Source organism: Felis catus, chromosome D3 (genome assembly GCF_018350175.1).
Source record: "Felis catus isolate Fca126 chromosome D3, F.catus_Fca126_mat1.0, whole genome shotgun sequence".
Classification (NCBI taxonomy): Eukaryota; Metazoa; Chordata; class Mammalia; order Carnivora; family Felidae; genus Felis; species Felis catus.
The window spans coordinates 15,943,174-15,970,009 of record NC_058379.1 but is presented as its reverse complement, the minus strand read 5'-3'; the positions used below and the strand labels follow the sequence as shown (position 1 = coordinate 15,970,009).

Genomic DNA, 26,836 nt, shown 5'->3' with positions numbered 1-26,836 from the left:
GCACCAAGATCCAGCCATGCCTGAAGCTATTTCTGGAATTTGCAGTTAGTTAGAGGAACCAGTAAACTCCACTCTGCTCTAGCCATTTTTTTTTTTTTCTTTTTTTTTTTTTTTGGTCACTGTCTTGCCGAAAGTGTACCCTGGCTGATTGATGCACTATCCTTTTTCTAGCTGTTTTTTTTTTTTAATTAAAAACAATTTTTTTAAAATGTTTATTTATTTTTTTGAGGGAGAGACACACAGCGTGAGTGGGGGAGAGGCAGAGAGAGAGGGAGGCACAGAATCCAGAACAGGCTCCAGGCTCTGAGCTGTCAGACAGAGCCCGATGCGGGGCTCAAAGTCACAGACTTCGAGATCATGACCTGAGCGGAAGTCGGACACTTTACCGACTGAACCACCCAGGCGCCCCTCTGACTGCTCTTTGGAGTGGAACAAGGATGATCTCAGCCTTGCAGGAAGCCCTGGAGGAGAACATCATCCCAATTTATCAATATGAAAGCTCTCTGCCAGGTCCCAAGGCCCAGCAAAACTCAGACCCCCTCTGGAGCCCAGGGACCTTATTTAGTGACTTCAGTGTCTAACATTTTCAATGCCTCCTGGAAGGGCATTTCAGGCCTAAGTTAGTTCTAGGTTGACACCTCTCCAGCCCCATCCCCGGCCTCTCTCTGTCTTCCCTACAGGCTTAGACTGGGATCCAGGAACCCATTCCCTCTAGAAGGTTGGGAACCCCGAGAAAACACAACTTTATTATACACCATGGAAAACAGGCTTACTTAAAACCATTTTTATTCTGCCTCTCAGCAACACTTTTCATTTGATTTGGGTAAAAGATCAGGGACCCAAACACAAACAAACAAGAAACAAGATGTCTGAAACAGAAATCGGGATCCAATATACTGGAATGACGTTAGGATCTCTGCGTGCCGAGAATTCGTGGCCCTGATTCAGTTTCCTCCTGGGACAAGTGCTGGCTCGTGACAGACATCCGGCTGAGATGACAGGTGGAATCTGATGCCCATCAACGTTTATTTTTTGCCGGGGTCCAGGATTTTAACAAATGCCTGAGATTCATAGTAATCTAAGAACACTGCTTTGTATTTGTATAGCACTTAGAATCTCCCTCCAGGGGCATTCACATCTATTATGGCGATTAATTCTTGTTAACGACACTCTGAGGTATGTAGACAGGTATTCTCATTTCCATTTTCCAGATGAAGAAATTCGAGGCACAGAGAGGCTAAGAAACTTGCCTAAAAATCAGCTTGCATAGCCTGTGAGTGGCAAAAAAGGCCTTGGGACACAGGTGTTTTAATTCTCGACCTCTTGTTCATTCACTTAGAATAAGCTGCCTTTTCTCTTGCTTAGGAAAGTTCATTACCACTGTATTTCTGATAGTAGTTCTTGAAGTTACTTTTGCCACATGTACGTATCACCTGTTAATCCCTTGATATTTTCTTTGAGTCCACTTATTTTTCTTAAGTAAATTTACTTGAATAGAAACAACGTATCACGTCCCTAAGGGGAAACTGTAAATGGAAGGTAATTAAGAAATACAACGAAAACAGGACTCTGCTATTAAATTCTATCTAGACAGAAGACTTTGAACCTGAGGCCTGCTCTTCCTTTATGAAGAAGGGAAAAGAGCCAAAGTAACAGAAAAGGTGTTAAGGACCCGTGAGCACTAAACAGAAGCTTTCTCTTTGCTGTAATCGGCATTGAGAAAGAATAGAAAAGGGGAAACATACTTTGTGATTTGCATCACTTAATGTTGTGTCTATAAACAACTTAAAAATGATCTTTTGTACCGCCAGTGGTTTGCCCTGCATCTGAGAAACACTGGGTTGGCAAGTTCTGGCAGGCAGAATAATGGCATCATTAAGCCAGTACACTCACACCTGAAGGGGTTACGTTTGACAGAAGAGAAACACAGTGGGTGGTATTTCCAGGTTGGCATCCAGGAAAATCAAAGACCTTGCCTGAGACTTGCTAAAAAAGAGTGGGGGGCGGGGATGGTTTGAATAAAGCACATTCCGTAAACAGCCAGTTTATCCCCAAAACTGGGATGGGGAAGGTGCTCCTGTACCTAGAATTGATCACTAAGTACAGTCTCCAGAGTCTTGAAGTGAAAAGTGAGGTGAGCAGCAGTGGATACAAGCAAGGGAGAGGACCATCGGAAGATTGAGGTCAGGACAAAAGGCCAGAAAGACCCTTCATTTGTTTTCTTTGGTGCGTGATGTGGGGACTCTGGGGGCTGTGGCAGGGAGCAACTGATGGAGTGGGACCCACTAGCTATGACATGTAAAAATAAAAGGGGACAAAAAGCACAGATTCAGCTCCATTGTCAACTTTAAACATGCTGCAAATGTTTGCGCTCGACTTGGCGGACGCCAGCTTCTAGGACCTCCCTCTCCCCCCGCATGTAGACCCCCAGCCCCCATGTAGAAGTACTGAGATTTCCTGAGGCTCATCTCTGCAGAAGAGGCATGGACACAGAGGCCTTCACTAAACTCAGACAGTGAGACTTGAGTTTTTCTTTTTGTTTTAAAAAAAAAAAAAATCTGTGATGGCTGATCTGTCTGTGCTGCTTGGTTTTCCTTAATTTTGGACTTTTTTTTCCTTCCTTTCTTTCTTTTTTTTTTTCTTTTTTAAGTTCATTTGCCAGGGACCTGCCTCTGGAGAGTCCTGGAGGAAAAGATCTCACAGTCTGAAGTCAAGGGTCCATTCCTCAGAAACTCCGGTGGGGTGTGTGTGGATGAGGTCCGTCCTCCATGCTCACGGCTGACTGCTGGCCGCTCAGGCTCTGTGGGGTACACACAGACAGTGAGAAAGAGTGAGAGAGAGAGCAGGCCTGGGCCTTCTCCACCCAAGGGCTTCCGTTCTCTGTAGGGATCAGCCTTGATTAAACAAGTGCAGACCTGGGCCAGCATATCTGCATAAGCACTGGCTTCCTTTGGAGAAATGTCACATCTGAAACATATTTGATTTTACACTTGGCCCATGCAAACAACAACAACAACCACCACCCACAAAAAACAGAAAAAAATCCGACCCACAAATGATACAGATGCAGCAAACTGCTTTGTGAGCATTTCTGAACCTCATTCTCCTCCTAAAGGGTTAGCAGTACTGTTTAGCATTTTGTGTGCATCTTCCAGGTGATTTTCTCTACATTTAAATCTGTAAGTATGCACTTAGAAATTCATCTTGTGTGTGTTTATATACATGGGATAATGATATATCTATATATGATACGTATGTATCATATATACGTAAGATATGGGTTACACACACACATACATTCATTCATTAATTTACTCAATAAATATTTACACACCAGGCCCTGCTCTAGGTGTTGGTGATGACAGTGCCCAGCAGTTACATAGTGAGTACTGTGTGTCAGGCATTGTGCTTTACACAATTGAATCTTCCCAGTCCTGTGAGCTAGGTGCTGTTTTATCCCCACTTTACAGATGAGAAAACTGAGGCACAGACTGGTTAAAAGACATGCTCAAGAGCACACAGCTACTTAGAGGCAGAACCTGGATTCAAACCCCAACAGTTTAGCTTCAAAGGAAGAACCGTAAAATGTTATGCTCTATTATTATGGGCAATGACAGAAGTGAAAATGTTTTTGGGGCGCCTGTGTGGCTCGGTTGAATGTCTTGAGTCTTGATTTCAGATCAGGTCATGATCCCAGGGTCGTGGGATTGGGGCCCCACACTGGGATCTGCCCTGAGTGTGGAGCCTGTTTAGGATTAGGATTCTCTTTTCCTCTCCCTCTGCCCTTCTCCCCTGCTTGCGCTCTCTCTCTCTCTCAAATAAAAAAGAATGTTTTTGGAGTCTTCATCCTACTAGGAGGAAATAGACCATAAAAGTGTATGATTATATGCATATTAATATATAAAATGTATAATTTTATGTCAATATAATAAGTTACATATAATTATATATTATACAGTCAGTTTTGCAAGGAGTGGTAAGTACTAGGAAGAAAAGTAAAGTTGGAATAAGAGGACCAAGGTAATAAGGGTGGGGCTGTGGGTGCTATTTTAGAGAAGTTGGTCAGGGGTAACTGCTCTGCTAACAGGTGACCAAGCGTCTCAAGGATAGATGGGAACAAGCCACTTGGGTATCAGGAGGAAGAAAATTCGGGGTAGAGGGACCAGCAAGTGCAAAGGCCCTGTGGCAGGAGCATACTTACATTGCTCAAAGAAGAGAGGGGAATTCAGTATAGCTGAAGTGGAGGAGTGAGGGGGCAATGTGCTGGGAGATAAAGAGAGGCAGCAGCGAGATCATGTGGGGCCTTCTAAAGCCATAGTATGGGAGATGGACGATGTATATTTAAACTGTGGTGTGGTGTCCCGTCCTATGAATAAACCACTGGGTACTTAATCATTTTCCCACCCATGGCCATTTAGGTTGTTTCATGGTTTCCCAGCTGCGGTGAACATCACTGCACATCCTGGCTGCGTTAGAGTCATCTGGAGAGCCCTAAAACCTACGAATGCTTGGTCCTATCACTGGAGATTCTAATTTAACTGATCCAGGGTAGGCCCTGGGCACTGTTAGTTTTTAAAGCTCCCCAGGTGACTCTAATGTGTAACCAGGGAAGAGAGCTACTGTTTCACGTGCCTATTTGTACACTTGTACCTAGGGAGGATACTCAGAAATAGAATTGCTGAGTGGGTGGGCACATGGATTTTCAAGTTTAATAGATGTATTCAAATTGGCCTTCCAAAGACTCAGTTTACTCCTCCACCAACAGTGTTGTTTTGTATCCAATTCTTCATACTCTCGCCAACCTTGATATTATCCATCTTTTTAATTGTTTCAATCTGACAGTCAAAAGACCCCGGTATTTTGTTGTTGCTCTGGTCACTGGTTGAACATCTTTTTAACGGCTATTTTGATTTATTTGTCAAAGTCCACAAGTTTATATCCTTTTCAAAGCCACAGTCTTTCCATTGTTGATGACGACTTAGGTGTGATTTGTCTTGACTTCAGCTTATGTGAACCAACAAAGAAAGGCCCTTCTGACCTTTTGGGAATAGGTAATGTTCCCCATTTTTCATAATGGAATCACAAAAATTCTCTGCAGACATGTCTATGGAAACCAATCCCCAGGAAGTTTTACTCCAACCAGTAATATAGAAAAGAAGATGAATTTGCTTTTATGTTTTTGCAAAAAGGCCAACTTTTTGCTTCTTTCCTACCTTGACACATATGCTTATTTCCAATCCTAATGCAATGAAGGATATTTTGAGGCCAGGAAAGGACTCATTCCGGTTTATTTATAAGCCATAAGCTTTACCAGTGCATAATGGCTTAATATTTGCTAACTTTGTGTCTGCTAATGGAAGACACATGGGATCCTTAATCTACTTAGGAGGCCAAGTTGTTCCTGAATGAAAACTTTGGAACATGAAGGCTTTTATTGCTAAGAATGACAAACAAGCAATTTTAATACATGGTAGGGCCCTGCCTAGCTATTTAGATGCCTACACAGCCATCCAGAGTCATAAATTCAGTGGAGTGGCATTGTACGTGTGAATGAACGTGTGTGTGTGGTGAATGAACCATACATGTTTCTCAAAAAGAAAAAAGCAACTCTTTAAATGGAGCTGGAGATTCTGGCCATCACCGTGTACAATGGTCATGAGGATGGGTGGGTATGTGACTCCTATTCCTTCTGTGTGACTTTGGGGCGTGGTTCCAGTGTTGAACATATGCCATGCCAACTTTTTCAGCTGGCGCTCAACCCAAGGAATGTCATCTCTTCCAACACCGGTGGGAACACTGGGTCTATTGGGCTGACCAGGATACAGGGTGGGTGTGAATCTCTCATAGGGCATCCCCCCACCGTAGATGCTTCCAAGATGAGTTTTGATTATACTCAAAGCTCACCTGATGCCCTGATGTTCGAACTTCACCCCTCAGTAAGGTGAGACCTTCCTGAATATCATTTGTCATATTTCTGGTGGGACATTTGTCTGCTTTATACCCAAGCTTTGTCACAGTCAACTGTTTTTGCAGCTAAGGAAATTCCACTGAATTCTGCAGGGCATCAGATATGTGACCATGAGCCTGATCATGAGGAGAGAGGGAAGAACAAACTTGGGAGGTGTGTAAAGTGCGCTGGGGAGTAGGGACGAAGCAGCAGATGTGTCTTCGAGATGTAAAAAACATCTTGTTTTGTGGCACATATTCATACACAGGCAAGAATGTTCCTCCATCAGATGCAAAGCCCTAGAACAGTGTTTCTGCAACTTTGGAATGCTTAGAACTATTTTTGGGGGGATTGCTTGTGATAATGCATCTTTCAGGACCACTCAGGGTCTTGATTAGAGGCCACGAATCTGCATTTTCACCAACATCCCAGCTGAATTTGTCACAGGTGACTCAGAGACTTTGAGAAACACGATTGGAATAACCTCACTTTGCTCGAATCCTCAAGGCACCAGCAGAAAGTAAAAGCCTGCAGACAGGTTGATTTAGGCTGGGGACTTGAACGATTCGATTGATAAATAGACTGCAGCAACATTTAAATTTTTCAGCTCTGTGCGATTCATTTCTCCCCTTTCCCTAGCAGCTGGAGAGCAGAGAGTTTTCTGACTTTGAGAGCCTGCAAGTTTCTGATTCTGTTTGCACCAGAATGGTTCTCTTCTGAGAGTGCCACATTCTGTCCCAAGCTGTTGAATATTTTAGTGTCAGTGATTCCCAGTTTTTGTGGATTTGATGTCCCAAATCTCTCTTTAACTGCCACATGGCTTACATGGATATCCTATTGAAAGAGACCTTTTTCTGAGTTTGGGTAAAGACTCTTATGACCCAAGTTTATCCACCTGGGATTTCCATCATTTGGGAGGGAAGGGATTGGTTAAATTCTCTCGATAAGGACACGTAGTAATTTTTTAAAAGGTCAGGACTTCGGGATTAGTTTCGTTGTTGTTGATAAGGATAAAGAGTAATTTTTTTTAAAGGCAGGATTTGACAGTTTTTAAACAGACTTGTCTGTTTATTTCAGACAGTTTTTGAATGAGAATCAGAAAAGTCACCTATTCAAGGCTTTTTGTCTCCTATCCAGGCTTGGGCTCCTCTAAAGTCAGACTTCCCCAGAATCCCTCAGTGCACGCCCTTGCTGCCTTGAGGAGTGTTACAAAAGAACCTTCCTGTGGGTACTCTCCTTGGCGGTAACTTGACTCCCCTCCTTGGCAATGAATGAGATACAACACGTTTAGGATGATGACTTTGCTGATGTAAATGAAAACTGGCCACTCTGTTAAAGGCCAGCTTCTGTTAGCGCATTCTTCCTTCTGGGTTTGGGAGGGAGGACGTTTGGCAAAGAGGGTTGAGCTGACCACCTGCGTCTAAACCCCAGGGTACGAATGGGGAGCTGGAAAATGCAAATTCTTGAGCCTCACTTCTGACTTAGCGACTTGGAATCTTTTGAGATGGGGCCCCGATACCAACTTCTTTTAAACTTCCCCAGTTAACTCGCATACAGCTCAAAGTTAGAAACCTCTGCCTTAGTAATTCCACATTGCCACTCAATTCCTCCTAGGGCTGGGAAATTTTATTTCAAAGGATTACTGAGAAATTGGCCCGTTATTGGTCTTAATGGAAGATAGAATTGATTTCATTCTCTAAGGGCTAGTTTCTTTCCTACACACACACACGCGCGCGCACACACACACACGCACACAAAGCCTTTATATTTGAGTTTCTCCCTGGGATTCTAACTCTGGAAGATATTTTTGTTTTCTCTGATAACATGGAGGGAAAGGTATCTGAAAGGAACCTGACCATACAGATGGAAAGTAATTCTATCCTTACTTTATGGATAGGGAAATTGAGGCTGAGAGAGTAACTTGCCAGGGTGGTCTATGTAGTAGAAGTAGGATTTGTATCCTAGTAAAGCCAGGACTGAAGTCCAGGCTCCAACCACAGTGAAACATTGTTTCTTAGGAACCACTGCTAACAAAATCTCAATCACAAGCATATATGGGTTGATGCTTCATCTCCGGATAGAAATATTTATATTAAGAATGGAGAAAGTCCCCATATGTGAAGACTTCTGTGTCCCTTGTGGGACTGCTTGGATGGAGTCTAATGGGCAAACTGATCTTTAAAAGCCACATTGTCTACCAGAGACTGCAAAGCAGATGATGTCCAGGCTGGAGATGTGGTTTTTGTATGTTTTTTCGTCTTGCTTTGTTTTTGGCCCTCACCATGTGTTTACATAATGTGAATTGGTTGTCAACATCTAAAAAACAGGAGATTCGAAATGAAAACCTAGCTTTCTAATATCTTTTGAAAAATGGGCTCCACGGTCTGCATTCCAAGTGGTAACAATCAGCTGGACTGTGCTCTCGAACACCACAGTCCCCACCACTCATATTATCCTGTAACTGGGAACATTCATGCGTGTTCCTTGCAGTGCTTCCTGCTTCCTTCCTGCAGTGTTTTGATTTTGCTACCCTTGGTTCTGTCTCATCACAGGTTTTTTTGTTTGTTTGTTTGTTTGCTTTTGTAGGTTGAAACCTCAGCATACCACCCCCATATAAATCAGCTCTGGAGCTAGCCACAAGTCGAGTGCTATCTCCTGGTTTTGTTACTGAGTATACTAGCTATTGGCTTAGAGGCAATGTGGCACTGTGGTTAAGAACACAGCTTTCAGGGCACCTGGGTGGCTCAGTCGGTTAAGCATCCGACCTCGGCTTGGGTCATGATCTCACAGTATGTGAGTCTGAGCCCCACACCGGGCTCTGTGCTGACAGTGCAGAGCCTGCTTCGGTTACTCTGTTTCCCTCTCTCTCTGCCCCTCCCCTGTTCACACTTTGTGTGTGTCTCTCTCTCAAAAATAAGCAAACGTTTAAAAAGAAAAAAAGAACACAGCTTTCAGAGCCAGATTATCCCAGGTTAAACCCTTCCTTTATCTCTAAGTAGCTGTGAGACATCAGGCAAGTTATTTCTCTTCTCCGAGTCTCAGTTTTCTTATCTGCAAAGTGGGGAGGTTGCTGTGGGGATTCAACAGGGATTAATTCATGTAAGAGCTTAGACAGTAGCTGGCCTATTAAGTTCTATGTCAGTGTCGGCTGCTATTATTATAACCCAGCTCAACACTGATCTGGGCAGTATGTATTTTCACAAGTTCCCAGGAGTTAGGCCAAGACTTGGCCTTTTTCCCCTGGAACACTGTCCTTTGAAATTAGCTCATGAGTGCAAAGCCATGAGCTCTATTTGGTAGCATCTTAAATTCTGAAGTCCTCTCCGAGCCATGTTGATAACAGCAGTAATAATAGGATTAGTAAATGGTTTGCATTTATATATATATACATTTTAATGTTGGTGCACCTGCGTGGCTCAGTCGGTTAAGCATCCGACTTTGGCTCAGGTCATGATCTCACGGTTCGTGGGTTCAAGCCCCACGTCAGGCTCTGTGCTGACAGCTCAGAGCCTGTAGCCTGCTTCAGATTCTGTATCTCTCTCTCTCTGCCCCTCCCCTGCTCACACTCAGTCTCTCTCTCTCTCTCTCAAAAATAAATAAAAACTTTATAAAAAATGTTTTTGATTATTTATTTTTGTAAGAGAGAGAGAGAGCGTGAGCAGGGGTGGGGCAGAGAAGGAGACAGAGAATCTGAAGGGGGCTCCAGGCTCTGAGCTGTCAGCACAGAGCCCCATGCGGGACTTAAACCCACAAGCTGTGAGATCATAACCTGAGCCAAAGTCGGACGCTCAACTGACTTAGCCACCCAGGCGCCCCTGCATTTATATATATATTTAAGTTTATTTATTTATTTTGAGAGAGAAAGAACAAGAGAAGGGGAGGGGCAGAGAAAGAGGGAAGAGAATCCCAAGCAGGCTCTGCACTGTTAGTGAGAGCTCGACATGGGGCTCAGTCTCACGAACTGTGAGATCATGACCTGAGCCAAAACCAAGAGATGGATGCTTAACCGACTGAGCCACCCAAGTGCCCCGAATGGTCTGCAGTTTTTGTGCACCAAGTAAGGAACAGACATCATGCTATACACATGCTGTGGGTCATCTAATTAACCTTCACAATAGCCTTCTTAAGTGGATTATACTACTATAATCCTCATTTTACAGAAGAAGAAACTGAGGTTAAGCACTTGGCTGACCGTCAGTCTCACAGTAGGTAAGTGGCAGAGGGGGAAACTGCGCCCAGGCAGTCTGTTGCCAAACCGGCACCATTGGCCCCACACCCCACAGCCCCGTACTCACACACGAGCACATTGTGCCTTCCTTAAAGGATAAAGTTGGTGTGTGCACATCTATTCTCTACCCATCTTCTTCATAGACCAACACCATCCATTTTCATCTTGCAGGCAAGAAACTTCCTTAGATGTTTTAGTGTCCCTTTTTCCTCTCTTTGGTCAAAGCCATCTATTCCCCCCCCCCCCCCCCGCCCCGTGACACTTCCTGTTTTCCCATCTTCCCCTCCATTCAGCCGCCCTGATTGTTCCTGGGTTTGGCTCCTCTGATAGGAAGTTGACATGGGCTACCCTCTTGACTGCCAAGGTTGGGTTGGCTGATTTGACAGGCTGATGGGTGTCTGCGTCCTCCCTTGCCCACCAGGTGAGCCTTTCCTGAAACCAACTCAAAAGAGGCTGACCTTCTCAGCTTGAGGGACATGGTGTGTGTGTGGGGGGGCTAACCCCCTGCTCTGGGGGAAGAGCTAGAAGATTTCTCAGAGTCCTTATCTGCCTTGCCAGGAGCTACACAGTGAGGCAGAGATGGATCTGGGCTTGTCATTTCCAGGTCTTGATTGTCCATTGCACGACCTTGCCCCTGTCAAGCCTCTGATGGAAAGTGTCATTGATTCTAGCAGATGGAGCCCATCTGAGCTGGTTAGAGAAATCAGGATAAATGTGTCCAAATCCAGAGAGAAACAGCAACAGCATCCATCTCTTTGTGAGACGAGAGCACGTTGGCAATACCGAAAATATGTGGCACCCTTCTGCTCTTACAGTAAGAACAGGTCGGCGAGTTGAGTCAAAATCATGAAATCATTCAGCAGATCAGATGGTAAGGCAGAGGAAGGGACTGAGGCAGTGAAAATCCATGTGGGATTCTCCCGTCTTCCTCTCTCGTCTCTCAGAGATGGGAAAACTATGCCCTATGGGCCAGATACCAATTTTTGTAAATAAAGTTTTATTGAACACAGCCATACTCATTAATTTGCATATTGTATATGGCTGCTTTTGAGATGGTGACAGAGGCCTACAATATTTACCCTCTGGCCCTTTATAGAAAAGTTTTGTTGACCCCTGTTCTACACAGAGCCGCTAGAAGATGGTGGAGTTTTGGATAGCCTGGACACTGAGTGACTGAGCAGAGGAGAGACTGTCCACAAAACGACATGGTGTGTATAACACCAGTGAAATGAAAACGAAAAGTCTTTTTCTTTGGCATCGTTTGCTACCAGAACATAACCTAACTTGTCCTAACATTCCAACGGGCATTCGGGAGAAGGCATTTTACACTGGGACAGATTCAGAGAGCCTACTTACTTCCTTGTGAAGTGAACTGCACAAGAAATACCGATGATCAGAAGGCCAATAATGATGGAGGCGATGGCCACCCACTTGGCATTCCTCCCAAGCCGCTTGGATCCTTCGATGTCTCCATCGTTGTAGCTGTTCAGAGACTGGGGGACACAAGGGAAGAGCTGGTGATGACAGACAACCCACAAGGAAAGACATGTGTTTCTCAGGCTGATCTGATCATCACCTCCTCCAGGAAGCCCTCCCTGGGCTGACTGACTTCCCCTTGCTGATTATTTTCATCTTAGCATTTACCATAGCACATTAAAATGATTGATTGGGCCTCTCCTATTAGAGTAGAAGTGCTATGTGGGCAGGGACCACTATCTGGTGTTCAGCACAGTGTACCAGTGCCTGGTGCCATATTTGTCCTGTAGAAGATTCTTGATAAATATTTGTCTAATGTACAGGTATGCATGTCACGTCCAACAGAATGGGGTTTGCAAACTCTGGCCCATGGGCCAAGTCCAGCCTACTGTTGCTTTTTTAATGCTTATTTTTAAGAGAGAGAGACAGAGAGAGACAGAGCATGAGCAGAGGAGGGGCAGAGAGAGAGGAAGACCCAGAATCTGAAGCAGGCTCCAGGCTCTGAGCTGTTTGCACAGAGCCTGACACGGGGCTCAAACTCATGAACTTTGAGATCATGACCTGAGCCGAAGTCAGACACTTAACCGACTGAGCCACCCACGTGCCCCCAGTCTGCTGTTTTTTTATAAATTAAGTTTGTTGGGCACACAGCCACACTCATTTGTTTACTACACTCATTTGTTTATCTGTGGCTGCTTTTATGAGTTGGGTAGTGGATCAGAGACCATACTTACTGTTTGGTCCATTACAGAAAAAGTTCACCTCTCCTGCACTAGAAGTTCAATCCATGAGGTCAGGGATCTTGGCTGAACCGTTCACCTCTATCCCCAAGCCAAGCTGTCATTCAACTGGTACCTACTCATATGGCTTTCCCAGCTGGTAAAATACTGAACTACTTCTGGCTGGCTGGTAAATAGCAGTTACCCCTCCCCTCCTGGCCCCCCAGCCATCGTGCGTGGCCCTCACACCTTTGACTCCCCGCAGACTTCCCCATGATCCAGCAACTTCAGGGTTACCAGTTGGCCCCATCCTGATTGAATATTTAGTTGCGTAAATACTTGTTGAATATTTTAAATATCGCCTTAGTTGCTAGTACTTTGAGCAGTGTCTGGTACATGGTAGGAGTTCAAGAAATAGGTATTGGCTAGTGGGTGAGAGATGTATATCCATTTCCCTGCAGAATATGAGTTCGTTGGAGGGCAAAGTGGAGGTGCTCAGAGAATGTTTGCTGCTGGGCTGATGGCCAGGGCAGCTGAACAGTCCTCTGATAAACCCTCCTTATCATAACTCCTACTGCTGACGATCCCCTCAAAAGTTCTGCTGCAGCTCAAAGAAGTCTGGCAATAAGTACTCATGGGTTACAGATGGAGGTTGATCAATGTGGTGAATTGCAGATTTCAGTAGGAACCTCTGTTCTTCATCCCGAAACCGCCGCACTTCAGTGATAGATTGTTCCTCTTCTTGGACTTTTAAGGGGGATGAAGCACATGTAGACAATTACAAGCCAGGGAAACACCCAGTAGAACACCGAGCTTTCCACTTCCAGAACCTTCCATTAATTCTTGGATTCTGGCCACCTTAGCAACAAGCTGGGGGCCTCAGCAGTGAAGGGGGCCTCGGCAGTGATGGGGCTTGCTCAAAAGACTGGTGTGAAGGGGAAGGCAGGAACCTGCAATGATATCCATAACTTCCAACAGCGTGAGCACCGGAATTCTGGAGTGCTCAACCCTGAGTATTTACTACGAACATGTGGCTAGTGATTTTTGTTTGTTTTATTATTAGTTTTAATATTTACATATTTTTGAGAGAGAGAGAGAGAGAGACAGACAGAGTGTGAGGAGGGGAAGGGCAGAGAGAGAGGGAGACACAGAATCCGAAGCAGGCTCCGGGCTCTGAGCTGCCAGCACAGAGCCCGACGCGGGACTCAAACCTGTGAGCCATGAGATCATGACCTGAGCTGAAGTCGGATGCTTAACCAACGGAGCCGTCCAGGTGCCCCTCTTTGTTTTAAAAACAGATAGATGTCCTGAAAAGATTCAGATTTAATTGGTATGGGGACCAAATACCAGTTTTCTAAAAAAAAAAAAAAAAAAAAAAAAATTTGGTAAAATACATATAATATAAAATTTACTATTTTAACTATTTTTAAGTGTGGGTTCAGTTGCATTAAGTGGCAGTCACTGAAGTGGTTTTGTGACCATCACCACCATCCATCATCCCAAAGTGAAATTCTGTACCCATTAAACCCTCCATTCTTCCACCCCCAGCCCCTCCCCTGGCAACTGGCATTCTGCTTGCTGTCTTTATGGATTGGACCACTCTAGGTACCTCACATAAGTGGAATCATACAATATTTGTCCTTCTGTGCCTGGCTTATTTCATTAAGCAGTGTCCTCAAGGTTCAGCCCTGTTGTAGCATGGGTTAGAATCCCCTTCCTTTTTAAGGCTGAATAACATTCCACTGTCTGTATAATACCACATCTTGTTCATTTATTCATGTGTCGATGGACACTTGGGCTGTTGCTGCAGAATTTTTTTTTAAGATTCTTAGAATTGAAAACCTTTGGTCTAGGCAGCTGTCCTTAATGCCCTACAAGGTCAAGGTGCCCACCACCTTACGATTTATCCCAGGGGCACCTGGGTGGCTCAGTTGGTTGAGCGTCCAGCTTTGGCTCAGGTCTTGGTCTCACAGTTCATGAGTTCTAGACCTGCATTGTGCTGTCCGTTATCAGTGCAGAGCCTGCTTCAGAGCCTCTCTCCCATTCTCTCTCTGTCCTCCCCTGCTCACATTCTCTCTCTCAAAAATAAACATAAAAAAAAAAAAAGATTTATCCCAAGGAAGTATGTAATAGAGCATGGGCTCTAAATCCAGAGAGAGCTGAGTTCAAATTCCATGTGTTAGTCGCTGTGAGACTTAGAGGAAGTTATCAACCTTTCTAAGGTTGATACATCTGTATAGTTCTCATCTGTAAATTGGGGGCAATGGTAATAGCATCTCCTTCACAATAGAGGAGCCAACGACTTAATAGTAGTAGTTAGCATTGCCCCAGCACATAGTATATACTCAATAAATGTTAGCTTTTACTGTGAATTGCCACTGTCTATCTTGTTCTTCCTCCAACACTAAGATCTTTGGGGTACAGTAGAATCATCTGGGGTACTTATCAGAATTATAGATGATCAGGGTCTGCCTCTTGCTGGAGCAGAATCTTTGAGGACCTAGGTTTGAGGAACTTTGGGTTTTTTTGTTGTTGTTGTTTATTTATTTTTTGAGAGAGAGAGAGCAGAAGAGGGGCAGATAGAGAGGAAAGCAAGAATCCCAAGGAGACTGTGCGCCATCTGTGCAGAGCCTGATGTGGGGCTCGAAGTCACAAACCATGAGATCATGGCCTGAGTCGAAATCAAGAGTTGGATGCTTAACCGACTGAGCCACCCAGGCACCCCAGGAACTTTGTTTTATAGTCTTCAGATCAAAGTCAATGTGTAGAATGTTAGACCCCACAGTCCAGTTCATTTTTTTTAAATTACGTTTTTTTGCAATCCAGTGTAAAATTACGCACATTCAAAATGCTCTTAAATTGATCACTATCCTGTTGTGTTGCTTTGGAAAACCAAGTTCTGAGATCCACTTAGTTAGGGCAACGCACTGGTGTTGATGTAATCAGAGGGAAAATATAGGGAGACTCCTCCCTCCCCGAATGTTGTCAACTCCTGGCTGTTTGGATGAAAACACCAGTTCCATGTTCTCAAGTGGGAAGAACAGTAAGCCTGTGCCATACTGAGGGGTACATCTATATATCTGTGCATTGCCCCTGAGCAATGGAAGCTTCCCGAGCCACGTGAGTTGTTTGCTACAGGTCAGCAGAGCCAGGCTGGTGACCTGGCCGAGGGAGATTTGGGTGCAAGCCATGAGTGAGTCTTGTTCAGCCTTCATCACCTGCTGCCACTCTGGCATCTTGTATGTGACCCTCCTCTCTGCAAACCACCATGTTGCCGGGGCTCCTAAGGGAGGTGCTGAGTCGTCTAGAATTGAGGCCTTGGTTGGCTTGAAAGACAGATGAAAGCCTCTTTCAGCATTAGCTATGGATTCTCCTTCCACTGGCCCCCCCTCCCCACCCCCGCCATGAATTCTCTTATGAATCTGTTTCCTCCTCTGGTCCTTGAGGAAGGGGCTGTCTATGGCATATCTGCTGGGTAAATGTTAGGATATGGAGAGATGAGCGTGGCAGCTTTAGAACTCCCAGATTTCACTCTGAAGGACCTCACTGGTTGGGAATCTCGGGGTTCAAGGTGGAGATCTAATAATGAAGCGAGAAGGAATTAGTTCCTCCCTCCCCCATTCATTGGCTGTCATTCTTTGTGTCTCCCAATTTGGAATTGCATACTAAGGGTCTCCTGGCAGATGCTATGGACTGAAGAGGTGGAGATGGGCTGTAGAGAAAATGCGTGGTTTGTAAATCTTTTTCTGAAAAGCTTAGAAAGCAAACTATCCCATCTGCTGTGGAAGAACTAGACAGAAACAGGGGATGACTTAGATACTTAACATTTATATGATCTTATTAGTTCCTTTACAGATTACAAATGTAATTTGTGAACACGTAAAGCATTCAAATGTTACAGAAACAGCCAGTAAATAGTAAGTTCTTTTCCTCATCCTGTTTCCCAGGGATAACCATTGTTTGCAGTCTGGTGCATTTGCTTCTAGATCCATCGCCTTCCCTCCCCCCCCAACCCCCACCTCGCTCAGCCCACCTCCCACCCCCTGCCCACGAATAATATGAAAGGAAAGCTAACACTTTCTCTTGCTTCGGTTATGACTAAGTACCTCGTGTCTATCAGTCAAGATAAAGAAATAGCAATTTGTACCCTGAGATAAACCAAGAATACAGGGTCAGTCTGTCGAGCCTACATCCCTCCAATATTGAAACCTTGAGTATTTCCCATAAATCTTGGCAAAGACAACTTCATCTCCGTCTTTTGCGATGTTGGTGCCCAAATGGAGGTCACACTTTTGTGGATATTGTAATCTCTTGAGAAAGATACTATTTTGCTTTGTTTATTTGTTTATTTTTAAATCGTGAACAGATTATTGTAAAACTTGGTTACCTTGGCAGTTTCGCAGTTGTTTTCTTTAAATACTTGTGTTGTGCTTTTTATTGGGCTAGCTGGTCCTTTTGAAGGTAGACTCCCTTGCGTTTCTTTCCAAGTGAATTTTTTTCTTTTCTAAATGTTTTGGCCTCTGAGTCTTTCTTTGACAAAATAATAATGATAACAGGTAACACTGATTGAGCATTTATATATGCTAGGCACTGTGTTAAGTATTTTTCTAGGATTATCTCATTTGTCCTCGTAACAGGCCTGTGAGGTAGATGCTTTATTGTTTCCATATTACTAATGGGAAAGTTGAGGCGCAGAGAAGTTAAAGTGATTTGCCCAGAGTCACACAGCTAGTTTGGTAAAGTGTGGATGTGTGTATGTCAATGTTTGTTGGTCAAATGTAGTTCTTCTTGATGACTTTTATGCTTCTATCATTAGTCCAGTTTTCTATTAGTTTGTCTTTTTCTTATTGATTTGTGGGAACTTTTTACATATTGTAGATCCACATTGTGCAATAGGAATATAATGGGAGCCCCATATGTAATTTTAAGTTTTCTAGTTGCCACATTAAAAAAATAAGAATAAATCGGTGAAATTAACTTTAATAATGTACATAAAAGTCTGTGTGTACACACACACACACACACACACACACAGAGTTTGTCTGTTTTCTCTTTATTCCAAAAATATGAATGATATTATACTATCCTGTTCTGCAACTTGCATTTTCCCACTAATATAGGGTCTGCACCTTTCCAAGCTAGTGCTTCTGGGTCTGTCGCATTCTTGTTTTCTTTCTCCAGACATGATTTAAAAATAGTGAGTTATATTGATGGATTTCCTAATGTTGCATTATCCTTACATCCTTGAGGGGAATATCTTAATTTGTCATGGCACTTTTTGTTGTTGTTTTTAGGTAACTTTTTGTTTTCAGATAGCTTCAAACTTACAGAAAAATTGTCAGTGTAGTTGTCTCATTCTTTTTAGTGGCTTTGTCACTTACATGGTTGCACCTCACCCAGAGACATTTCAGTTACTTAAAGGTTGTTGCAATTACTTAATATGCTTCAGTAGACATCCTTATTTGTAGAGTTTTGTGTGCGTTTGAGCCTCTCCTTAGTTAGGATGGATTCCTAGGAATGGAACTGCTGAATCAAAAGGTAGCTGTGGTTACGTTTGGAGACAGAGTCAAATTGCCCTACAAAAAAAAGGCTAGACAAATTTAAACCACCACTAACAGTATTTAAGTGCCCTGTTCCTCACGTCCTTGCCAACCTTGTTTATCTTTTTTTTTTTTTTTTTTTGCCACTCTGATAGGTGAAAAAGAATCTCCAAATAACATTTCTTTGGTTTAATGGTGAGGTAGAGCTATCTTTATGTCCTTCAGACCTCTGCTCAAATGTCACCTTCTTAGAGAAACTTTCTAAGAACAGTGTATTTAAAACCCTCTCTGGGGGCGCCTGGGTGGCTCAGCCGATTAAGTGCCCAACTCTTGACTTTGGCTCAGGTTGTGATCTCATGGTTTGTGAGTTTGAGCCCTGCATCAGGCTCTGCGCTGATGGTGCAGAGCCTGCTTGGATTCTCTCTCTGCCTCTCTCTTTCTCTCTCAAAATAAATAAACTTAAAAAAAAATCGTTAAAAAAAGAACCTCTCTCTGGTGACCAATACGGTGCCTGAAACATAGGAGATCAATAAATACTTGTTATATGAATAAATGTTTATTGGTCACCTGTATTTATTCTTGATGAATTTTGTACTTATATCCTTTATCCAGTTTTCTATTGGTTTGTCTTTTGCTTATTGATTTGTGAGAACTTTTTATATATTACAGATCACCACTGTGCAATAGAAATATAATGGGAGCCACCTACGTAACTTAGAATTTTCTAGTAGCCACATTAAAAAATTAAAAATAAATAGGTGAAGTTAATAATATATATTTGATTTAACCCAACACATCCAAAATAATATCATTAAAAGCTTTGGTGCCCCATATTTCAAATACTCTATAGTCACATGTGGCTAATGGCAACTGTACTGAATAGCACAGCAGATGATATACCTTAACCTGTTACATATATTGCAAAATTTTCCCCTAGTTTCTTCTAGTCCATTTTTCCCCAAATTATAACTTCTATTTTGATATAGATTGAAGCTCATAAGGAGTTGCAAACTATAGATAGTACCAAGAGTTCTCAAAATGCTTCACCAAGCTTCTCCTAATGATGATATCTTACATAACCATAGCACTTTGTTAAAACCAGGAAACTGACATTGGCATGATACTATTAACTGAGATGTTTTTGTTTGTTTTGGTTTGTTGTTTTGTTGTTTTTGTTGTTTTGCTCTGTGTGTAGTTTTGTGAAGTTTTGTCTCGCGTAGATTGGAGTGTCCACACTCAAAGAAATTCTCTTATATTATATCCTTCCCCTGTGTCTGTGTCTGTTGTCTTCTAACTTGTGTATGTGGTGCTGGGATGTTGCCCGGGGTTCCTTTCTGAGCTGTAGACCTCATGATTCCCTAAACCAACCACCCTTATTTTCAGGTGCTGGGTGGTAAGGTGTCATCTCTGTTCACCATGAAAATTATGTTGAAAAGAAGGACTTTTAGTTTCCTTCCAGTTTTTATTTTCCTCTGTGAGGCAAATGAAACTTTCTCAGGACGTAGAGCAAAGAAGGCCTCACCGCACATTTTATAAGGCTCCCTTGAGAGTCCCCAGCAGGGCATTTTCTCTGTTGTCCAAGCTTGGGCTTATGCTGGGAGAACGGCATAGTTATTATAAAACCTAAGGACAGCATCCGGGTCTTGGTCAGCTGCCTCGAGCCGGCAAAGGTCACACTTTGATAGAAACATGGGCAAGTTCCTTTCTCCTGTAGTAAATACTAATGATGTCACAGTCACTGCATCAAGTTATTTCAGGCTTATTTATACATCCCTTCCCTGGATGGACACCTGATCCTCAAATACCTACGGAAGGAAAGTTGGTCAGGAACCAGAATTGAGGGTGACTGTTTCTAGGCCCAACTTCAAAAAAACCGTAGCAGGGACCAGCAAGACTGTGTCGTGAGGCTGCACAGCCAGGACTCCTGGCTGCCTGTCAGAAGGTTCAGACGACTCCTGGCGTCCACATTTGCAAGAAAGAGAGACTCAGTATAACTCCATAAATTTTGCTAACTGGAGTTGAACACCAGGGGAGCCAACGTTCTAGACATTTGTGACACCTTACATCAAACGGTAAAACTGATCGACTGTCCTGAGCCAGACAAATATGGAAAGCACTTTGTCCTTTCTCTCTGGTCTTAGAGCAGAACTCTTGACACATTCTGCATGATCCCAGATGAGATGGTGTCACCTATGGGGTAACTGCTGTGCAGGCCTGAGATGCAACTCTTCAAAGTCATGCTTTTTAAATTCTCCTATGTTGGTGGTTCCCAGCCCCCAGCTGACCTTAGAATTACCTGAAGGGACTTCACAGATTCCTCTGCCCAAGCCCCCTCCCAGAGCAATTGAATCAAGGTCTCTGGCATTGGGACTCCAGCTTACTTTTTTGTAAGCTTCCCAGGTTATTCTAGGAAGAGTTGAGAACCACTGTTGTAGATGGACATCCATCCATCCATTCAAAAGCTATTTGTTGAGCACCAACTATATGCCAGACAGTGCTCCCCACCCACATGGAGCTCACATTCTGGTGGAGACTGAAAATAAGTAAACAGGCTAATATGATGATTACAGAATCTTACTGAGGCAAGAAGAATGGGGTATAGGGAGGGAGCTTTTGCTGAGGTGGGGCAGTAGGCTGACATGTGAAGATTTGAGAAGGGGCCAGGCCTACAAAAAGAGGGTGGGGGAAGAAGAAGCCTGGAAGGGGAAACAGCACATGCAAAGGTCCAGGGGTAGGAAATAGTTTTCTTGTTGAAGGTACTCAAGAAAACCCAGTGTGACTGAAATGTAAGTGTGAAGGAAGGAGGGGGAAGGAGAGAAATAAGAGGCTGGAGGTAAACGAGAGGCCAGGTTAGTTATAATAATAATGAATTATGGTAAAATAATAGTTAATATTCACGAGGTATCTATTTTTTTTTTAATTTTTTTTTTTCTTCAACGTTTATTTTTGGGACAGAGAGAGACAGAGCATGAACGGGGGAGGGGCAGAGAGAGAGGGAGACACAGAATTGGAAACAGGCTCCAGGCTCTGAGCCATCAGCCCAGAGCCTGACACGGGGCTCGAACTCACGGACCGCGAGATCGTGACGAGGTATCTATTTTATGCCAGACCCTGGACTGACCGTTTATGCCATCACATAACTGAATCTTCACAGTGACCCTCATGGGGGTGAAAAATTTCATGTCCCATTTTACAGGTGAGAAAACTGAGACTCAGAGACAAGGAAGCAAATAATGTTTCCACATTCAAAGACAACTTTATAAGGGGGCTACAGACTTAAGCAAATGACCATAAGTTAACTGACAAAGCTCTTACAATAACTATGCCATTATGTCCACAAAAACCTATGAGCTTGATTCAATACACTGTTGATAACCCGGCTTCAGGTAGCTGACTTGATTCTAATTTAATAAAAACTTGGCCACTGATGTAAAAAAAAAAAAAAAAAATAGGGCAAATGTATCTCCAATCTGTGCTACGGATCTCCCTGTCAAAGATTTTGAAAAATTTTTCATTTTCTTTGTTCTTGTCTGCCACCAAATGTGCTCAGAAATTCCACGTTCACCCTCAAACAGAATTAGCCCCCAAACACAAAATAATAGCCATGGAAGACATTGTCAGTTGTTTGTTTATATTTTGGTTTCCTGGTCCTTATGGATTAAATGAGTTAATACACGTGCAGTGCTTCGAGCAGCGCTTGAGAAATAGCGTGTCAGTCGGTAAGTATTAGCTATTACATTGATGTTATTATTATTTTGCCATATGCCGATTGACAAAGATGAAAACAAATGAGCTATTAAATATACTTTATTTAATATGCTCTACTTTTATTTAGTATGCTTTATATTCCCCTTGCCCAAATGCGGCCTCTTAGGATTATGCCTACTGTTAAGAAAGAAAGACCTCATAAAAACCAAGAGGTGTCTTCCCCCTTGGTAGGGCATAGAAGGCACATTTCTGTTACATGGGACAGGTAAGCAGAGAAGCCCCAGCAGCCAGTGACACCACAGTGGGAAGCAGCTTTTTTGGAAGGCTCTTGATGTCTGATAATGTGTAAGAGAAGAGAGCGTAAGTCACTTGTATGGGGGGATGGGATGGGAGTGCCGAGTGGCCTTGGCTGGAAACACATCCTTGGCTCCCCATGGCCCTGGAACAGATGCACGTTCTTAATCATGGTCTTCCGAGCCCTGCAGGGTCTGACATCCGCCTGCCTCTCCAGCCCCACTTGGAACCTTCCTCCTTGCTCCCCACCTTCTTTTTTCCGGCCCCCTGGTCTTTGTCCTGGTCATTTCTTCTGCTGGGAGCCCTCTTCCCTTGATGTCTCATGTGGCCAGTGCCTGCTCATTCTTCCCGTCTCGGCTTTCGTGTCTGCTTCCTCAGGGCGGCCTTCTCGGGTCAGGTCACTCCGTCTTCACTAGGTCCCCTGACCTACACGCCGAGTCAGCCCTCGTCTCTTTCCTTCATGGCATCTAAGTGACTCAGTTATTTTACTCTGTTGCTTATTGACTCATTGAGCGTTTGACTCCACCGTCTGACCGTGAGCCCCATGAGGGTGGGCGCCATGTCTCTTTTTACTCATTATTCTTTTCCGGTGTCTGATGGAGGACCGGACACAGTATTTCCTTAACTCTCTTCGACGAGGTCAGGTTGACAGAAAAGCAAACAAATAACACAAACAAATGCAACCAAACACTGTAATGAAGCAGTTGGTTAACTTAGCTTTCTGACCAAGGTAACCAGTCATTTTGGTACTGGCAGAACAGAGGGTAAACTGAGTCGTCTAACTTCTGTGTCAGAGTCCTGAAGCGTGGGCTTCTGCCTTAGGATAGCAGACATGGGTTTGCTGTCTGAATGACCAGAATGAGGAATTTTTGGCTTGAGGTCAAATGCTTATGAAGGGATTTCAGCGGCTTTCACTTCAGAAGCCAGAGTCACTGACAGTTTTTCACTTAAATGGACCCCACCACCCCAGTCCTTGTATATGTGTATGTGAATTGTGCTATGCCTCATTTTATTACAGACAATATTTACAATAGATGTTTGGATCTTTAATAGGGTAGTAGCTGAACTCAAAGGAAAATAAGGCCTTGTAGGGATGGCTCTGAGTCTGTTTTCCTCACTTGTAAAATGGGGGTAATAGTGTCTACAGCACAGGCTGGTCGTGAGGCTTAATTGAAATAATGAGCATGAAGGGCTTGGCGCTGCCTCATTTAATCTTGAAAACAATGCGGAGAGATCCGCATTAACATTCCCGTTGAATAGGTGGGAAAACCGAGGCTCAGAGAAGTTAGATGAAGGGGTGGGGCTGGGATTCGAACCTAGGAGTTGACTGTAGAGCCTGAACCACAAGTGTCTGCCTTTGAATCTGTTGCCAGTTCTTGTTGGGGAGTAAATGAGAGAGAGGCTCCGAGCAAAAAAAAAAAAAAAAAAAAAAAAGTCGTTTCATTGAAAACTTTGCAACACATAGACCCCCCCAATGGTCACAAGGCAAGTGAAAGAAACAAGGACCAGACAACCCACTACAGAGGAGACAGTATTGCAGATTACGTATAGGATAAGGGACTTGCATCCAGAATATATAAAGAACTCTTACAACTCAACAATAGTAAACAAACAATTCAAACAAACAATTAAAGTTGGACAAAGGACCTGGGCAAAGGATCTGAATAGACATTTCTCCCAACAAGATCTACAGATGGCCAATAAGCACATGGGAAGATGCTCACTATCGTTAGTCATTAGGGAGCTGCAAATCTAAACCACAAGATACCCAGGAGAGTGACAGGAATAAAAAGACAAACAATGACAAGTTTTACTGAGGATGTGGAGACACTGGAACCCTCCTGCGTAAAAATGTAAAATGGCATAGCTGCTTTGGAAACAGTCTGACAGTTTCTCAGAGTCGCCATAGAGTTACTGTATGACTCCACACTCACACTCCCAAGCATATACTTCTCACCCGAGAGAAGTGAAAACATGCATACACAAAAACTTGTCCATGCACGTTCATGGAATGTTATTTAGGATAGCCAAAAAATGGAGTCAACTCAAAAGTCTGTCAACAACTGAATGGAAAAACAAAATACGGTCTTATCATACAATGAAATATTACTTATCTTTAAAAAGAAGGACTGACGTGCTAAAACATGGATGAACCTTGAAAACGTTAGGCTAAGTGAAAGAAGACAGTCGTAAAAGATCATATAATGCATGATTCCATTTATCTTTATTATTTTTAAAGAGGTATTCATTTATTTTGAAAGAGAGAGAGAGTGCACAGGTGCATGTGCAGGGGAGGGGTGGGGGGGTGGGGCAAAGAGGAGGGCTGAGAGAATCCCCAGCAGGCTCCGCGTTGTCAGCCCAGAGCCTGATGTGGGCTCGAACGGAGCCAAAATCGAGTTGGACGGTTAACCGACTGAGCCACCCAGGCGCCCCCGTATGATTCCATTTATATGAAATGTCTAGAATAGGTAAATCCATGGATACGGAAAGTAGATTAGGGGTTCGGGCAAAGAGGTGTGACAAGTGATTTCTAATGATTATGGGATTTCTTTGAGGGTGATGAAAATTTATTGGATTTGAATAGTGGTAATGATTGCACAACCTTGTGAGTAGAATAAAAATCACTTGAGTTGTATACTTTTTTTTTAAGAAGCAAGGCCTGGTGACAGAGCTTTTGTATCTTGAGGGCTCCAGTGGACCAAATGGTGGAGGCCAGAGAATTGGTAGTGTCAGGCAAGAGATGATGTCAGGGCTGAGAAGCAGCTTGAGGGTATATGACTGTTACCCCAACGTCTGCTGGAGACAGCACGAGTTAACCGTTACCACATTGCAGTTTTGTGTGAGAATGTGAGAAGCACCTCTCAGAAATACAGAAAGGAATTTTGTGGGAGTTGCCTTAGCAGGGAGGGCCAAGAACCAATGAAGCCTGGGCTATTGTTTGTTTGTTTGTTTGTTTTTATTTTTTTTAACGTTTATTTATTATTGAGAGACAGAGACAGAGCATGAGCAGGGGAGGGGCAGAGAGAGGGGGAGACACAGAATCTGAAGCAGGCTCCTGGCTCTGAGCTGTCAGCACAGAGCCTGGTGTGGGGCTTGAACTCACAAACTGCGATATGACCCAAGCCGAAGTCATGACCGGAGCCGAAGTCAGTTGCCTAACCGACTGAGCTACCCAGGTACCCCTGGGCTATTGTTTATTAATGTCTGCTGTATTTGCACTCACAGGCCATTAATGCCTAGGGAAACTGAGACCCAGACAGAAATAGATCTTACTTCTTCAGTGACCAGATTAATTCTGAGTGATTGTTCTAGTTTAGAATGAATTGAAGTAAAAGGAAACCAAAAATTGGTCCTAAATGTGGGAGCAGGTTGGCTTGAGGCCTGGGCAAAGTAATGATCTGTGAAGAGCTCTTGTGTGACACCTCATCAGATAACAGAAGCCCTAGCTTTCTATTTGGTGACCGATTCTGGGATTCCTTCCTGGGGGAGTTAGGTCCATTTTCAGTGGATGACATAGATATCATAGCATATGTCCCTGGAACACACCATGCTTTTTCTACCCCTGGGCCTTTGCACTTCCTGGTTCCACTCAGATCTTGCCATGACTGGCTTATTTTCATCCTTCAGCCTTTGCCAACCACACTTTCTAAAGTAGAATCTCTTCTCCACCACCTGCTCCCACTAGTCCTTCTCTCTCGTACTTCTTATATATTCTCTTTACAGGATTTACCACTCTCTGAAATGATCTTGTTTATGTGCTAACTTGTGTATAGTCTGTCTTCCCCCACTAAGACAAGTTCTCAGAGAGCCAAGACCTTGACTGTCTTATTCAACAAGCAGGGGAAGGCTGTGGTTGTTCTGTGCTGCCCATAGAGTATAGGGTAGGTGTAGGTTGGCTCAATTTGGGGGCAGAGTAGATCACTTTGGAATGAACAAACAGATCATCTATTTGTTTCCTGTATCTTATTTCTTAACAAGTTCAGAACTCTAGGGAGAAGAAGAGAGGCTAATTCACTGACCCAACATGTGGGCTGCTTCTAGTCACTGAGAACCAGCTAGCTCACAGATGCCCAAAAGGTTAGCTGTGTAAAGCTGACGTTTATCTACAGGGTCACCATAATGTCTGGCACATAGTAAGTGTCCACGAATTGTTGAATGAATGAGTGAATGAACATGGGAGAATGCCTGCTCCTTGCTTCCTACCCTTGAAAAAGTGGCCAGAGGGTTCCTAAGTGCTGTGGTGTCTTCTCTGAGGGGACCAGGCATACTCAAGTGACGTTTCTTGGTGTTGGCTTAAAGCTCTCTTCCCTCAACTGAATTCCTTTTTCCAGCTTTTCCCTTTGAAGCTCAGGGCTAAGTGCCACCCAGCCAGCTTCCCACCATAGTGTCAGGGGTCAGAGACACCATAACTGGAGAAGGCTAACGACCCAGGCTCTCTCTGTCTTTGGTCGTACAGATGTCTATTTGCAATACCCCTGCCTCTTCTGTTTTCCTTCTCATTGAAAATGGGCTTTGGACTTCGTCACAATCAAGCACAAATATGGAAGGGACTTTTTTGGGGCTCATGGGATGTTGAAGTATTGGAGGTGTTCTGGCCCGTGTCCATTTACTTTCGTTGGTAGATACCTAGGAGATAGTGTGGCTCAAGGGAAGGCATTATGAGCCACGTGTCCTTCAAAAGCATGAAGAACGTACCTCAGGAGCATCAGGTGACCTCTGTGCAGTTGAGAGACAGAACAAAAAAGTGGGCTTCGCTATGGAAAACAGTACGGCATTTGAAATTTTTGTTATTGTTTGATGTGTCGGGTTGCCAGTACTGAAATCCCAGTTTTGGAACGTGTTCCCTTTCCTTCGAGACACGTCTTCTCTTTTACAAGACCATTCTCATCTTCACCATCCCTGTATCTCTAGTACATATTTGGCC

General features: G+C 43.7%; 1 protein-coding gene and 1 long non-coding RNA gene across 2 annotated transcripts in view; one reads left to right on the top strand and one right to left on the bottom strand.

The window, feature by feature from the left end:
* The window catches only part of LOC123381098, a 263,344-nt gene that overhangs the window by 12,779 nt on the left and 223,729 nt on the right, over positions 1 to 26,836 (top strand). The window lies entirely within an intron of this gene.
* The window catches only part of TMEM233 (transmembrane protein 233), a 37,386-nt gene continuing 11,319 nt past the window's right edge, over positions 770 to 26,836 (bottom strand). The window contains exons 2-3 of the mRNA XM_003994743.5: positions 11,532 to 11,668; positions 770 to 2,800 (exon numbers count right to left, since the gene is read on the bottom strand). Coding sequence (XP_003994792.2) covers positions 2,794 to 2,800; positions 11,532 to 11,668 — 144 coding nt within the window. The 3' untranslated portion in view covers positions 770 to 2,793. The remainder of the gene's footprint in view (positions 2,801 to 11,531; positions 11,669 to 26,836) is intronic.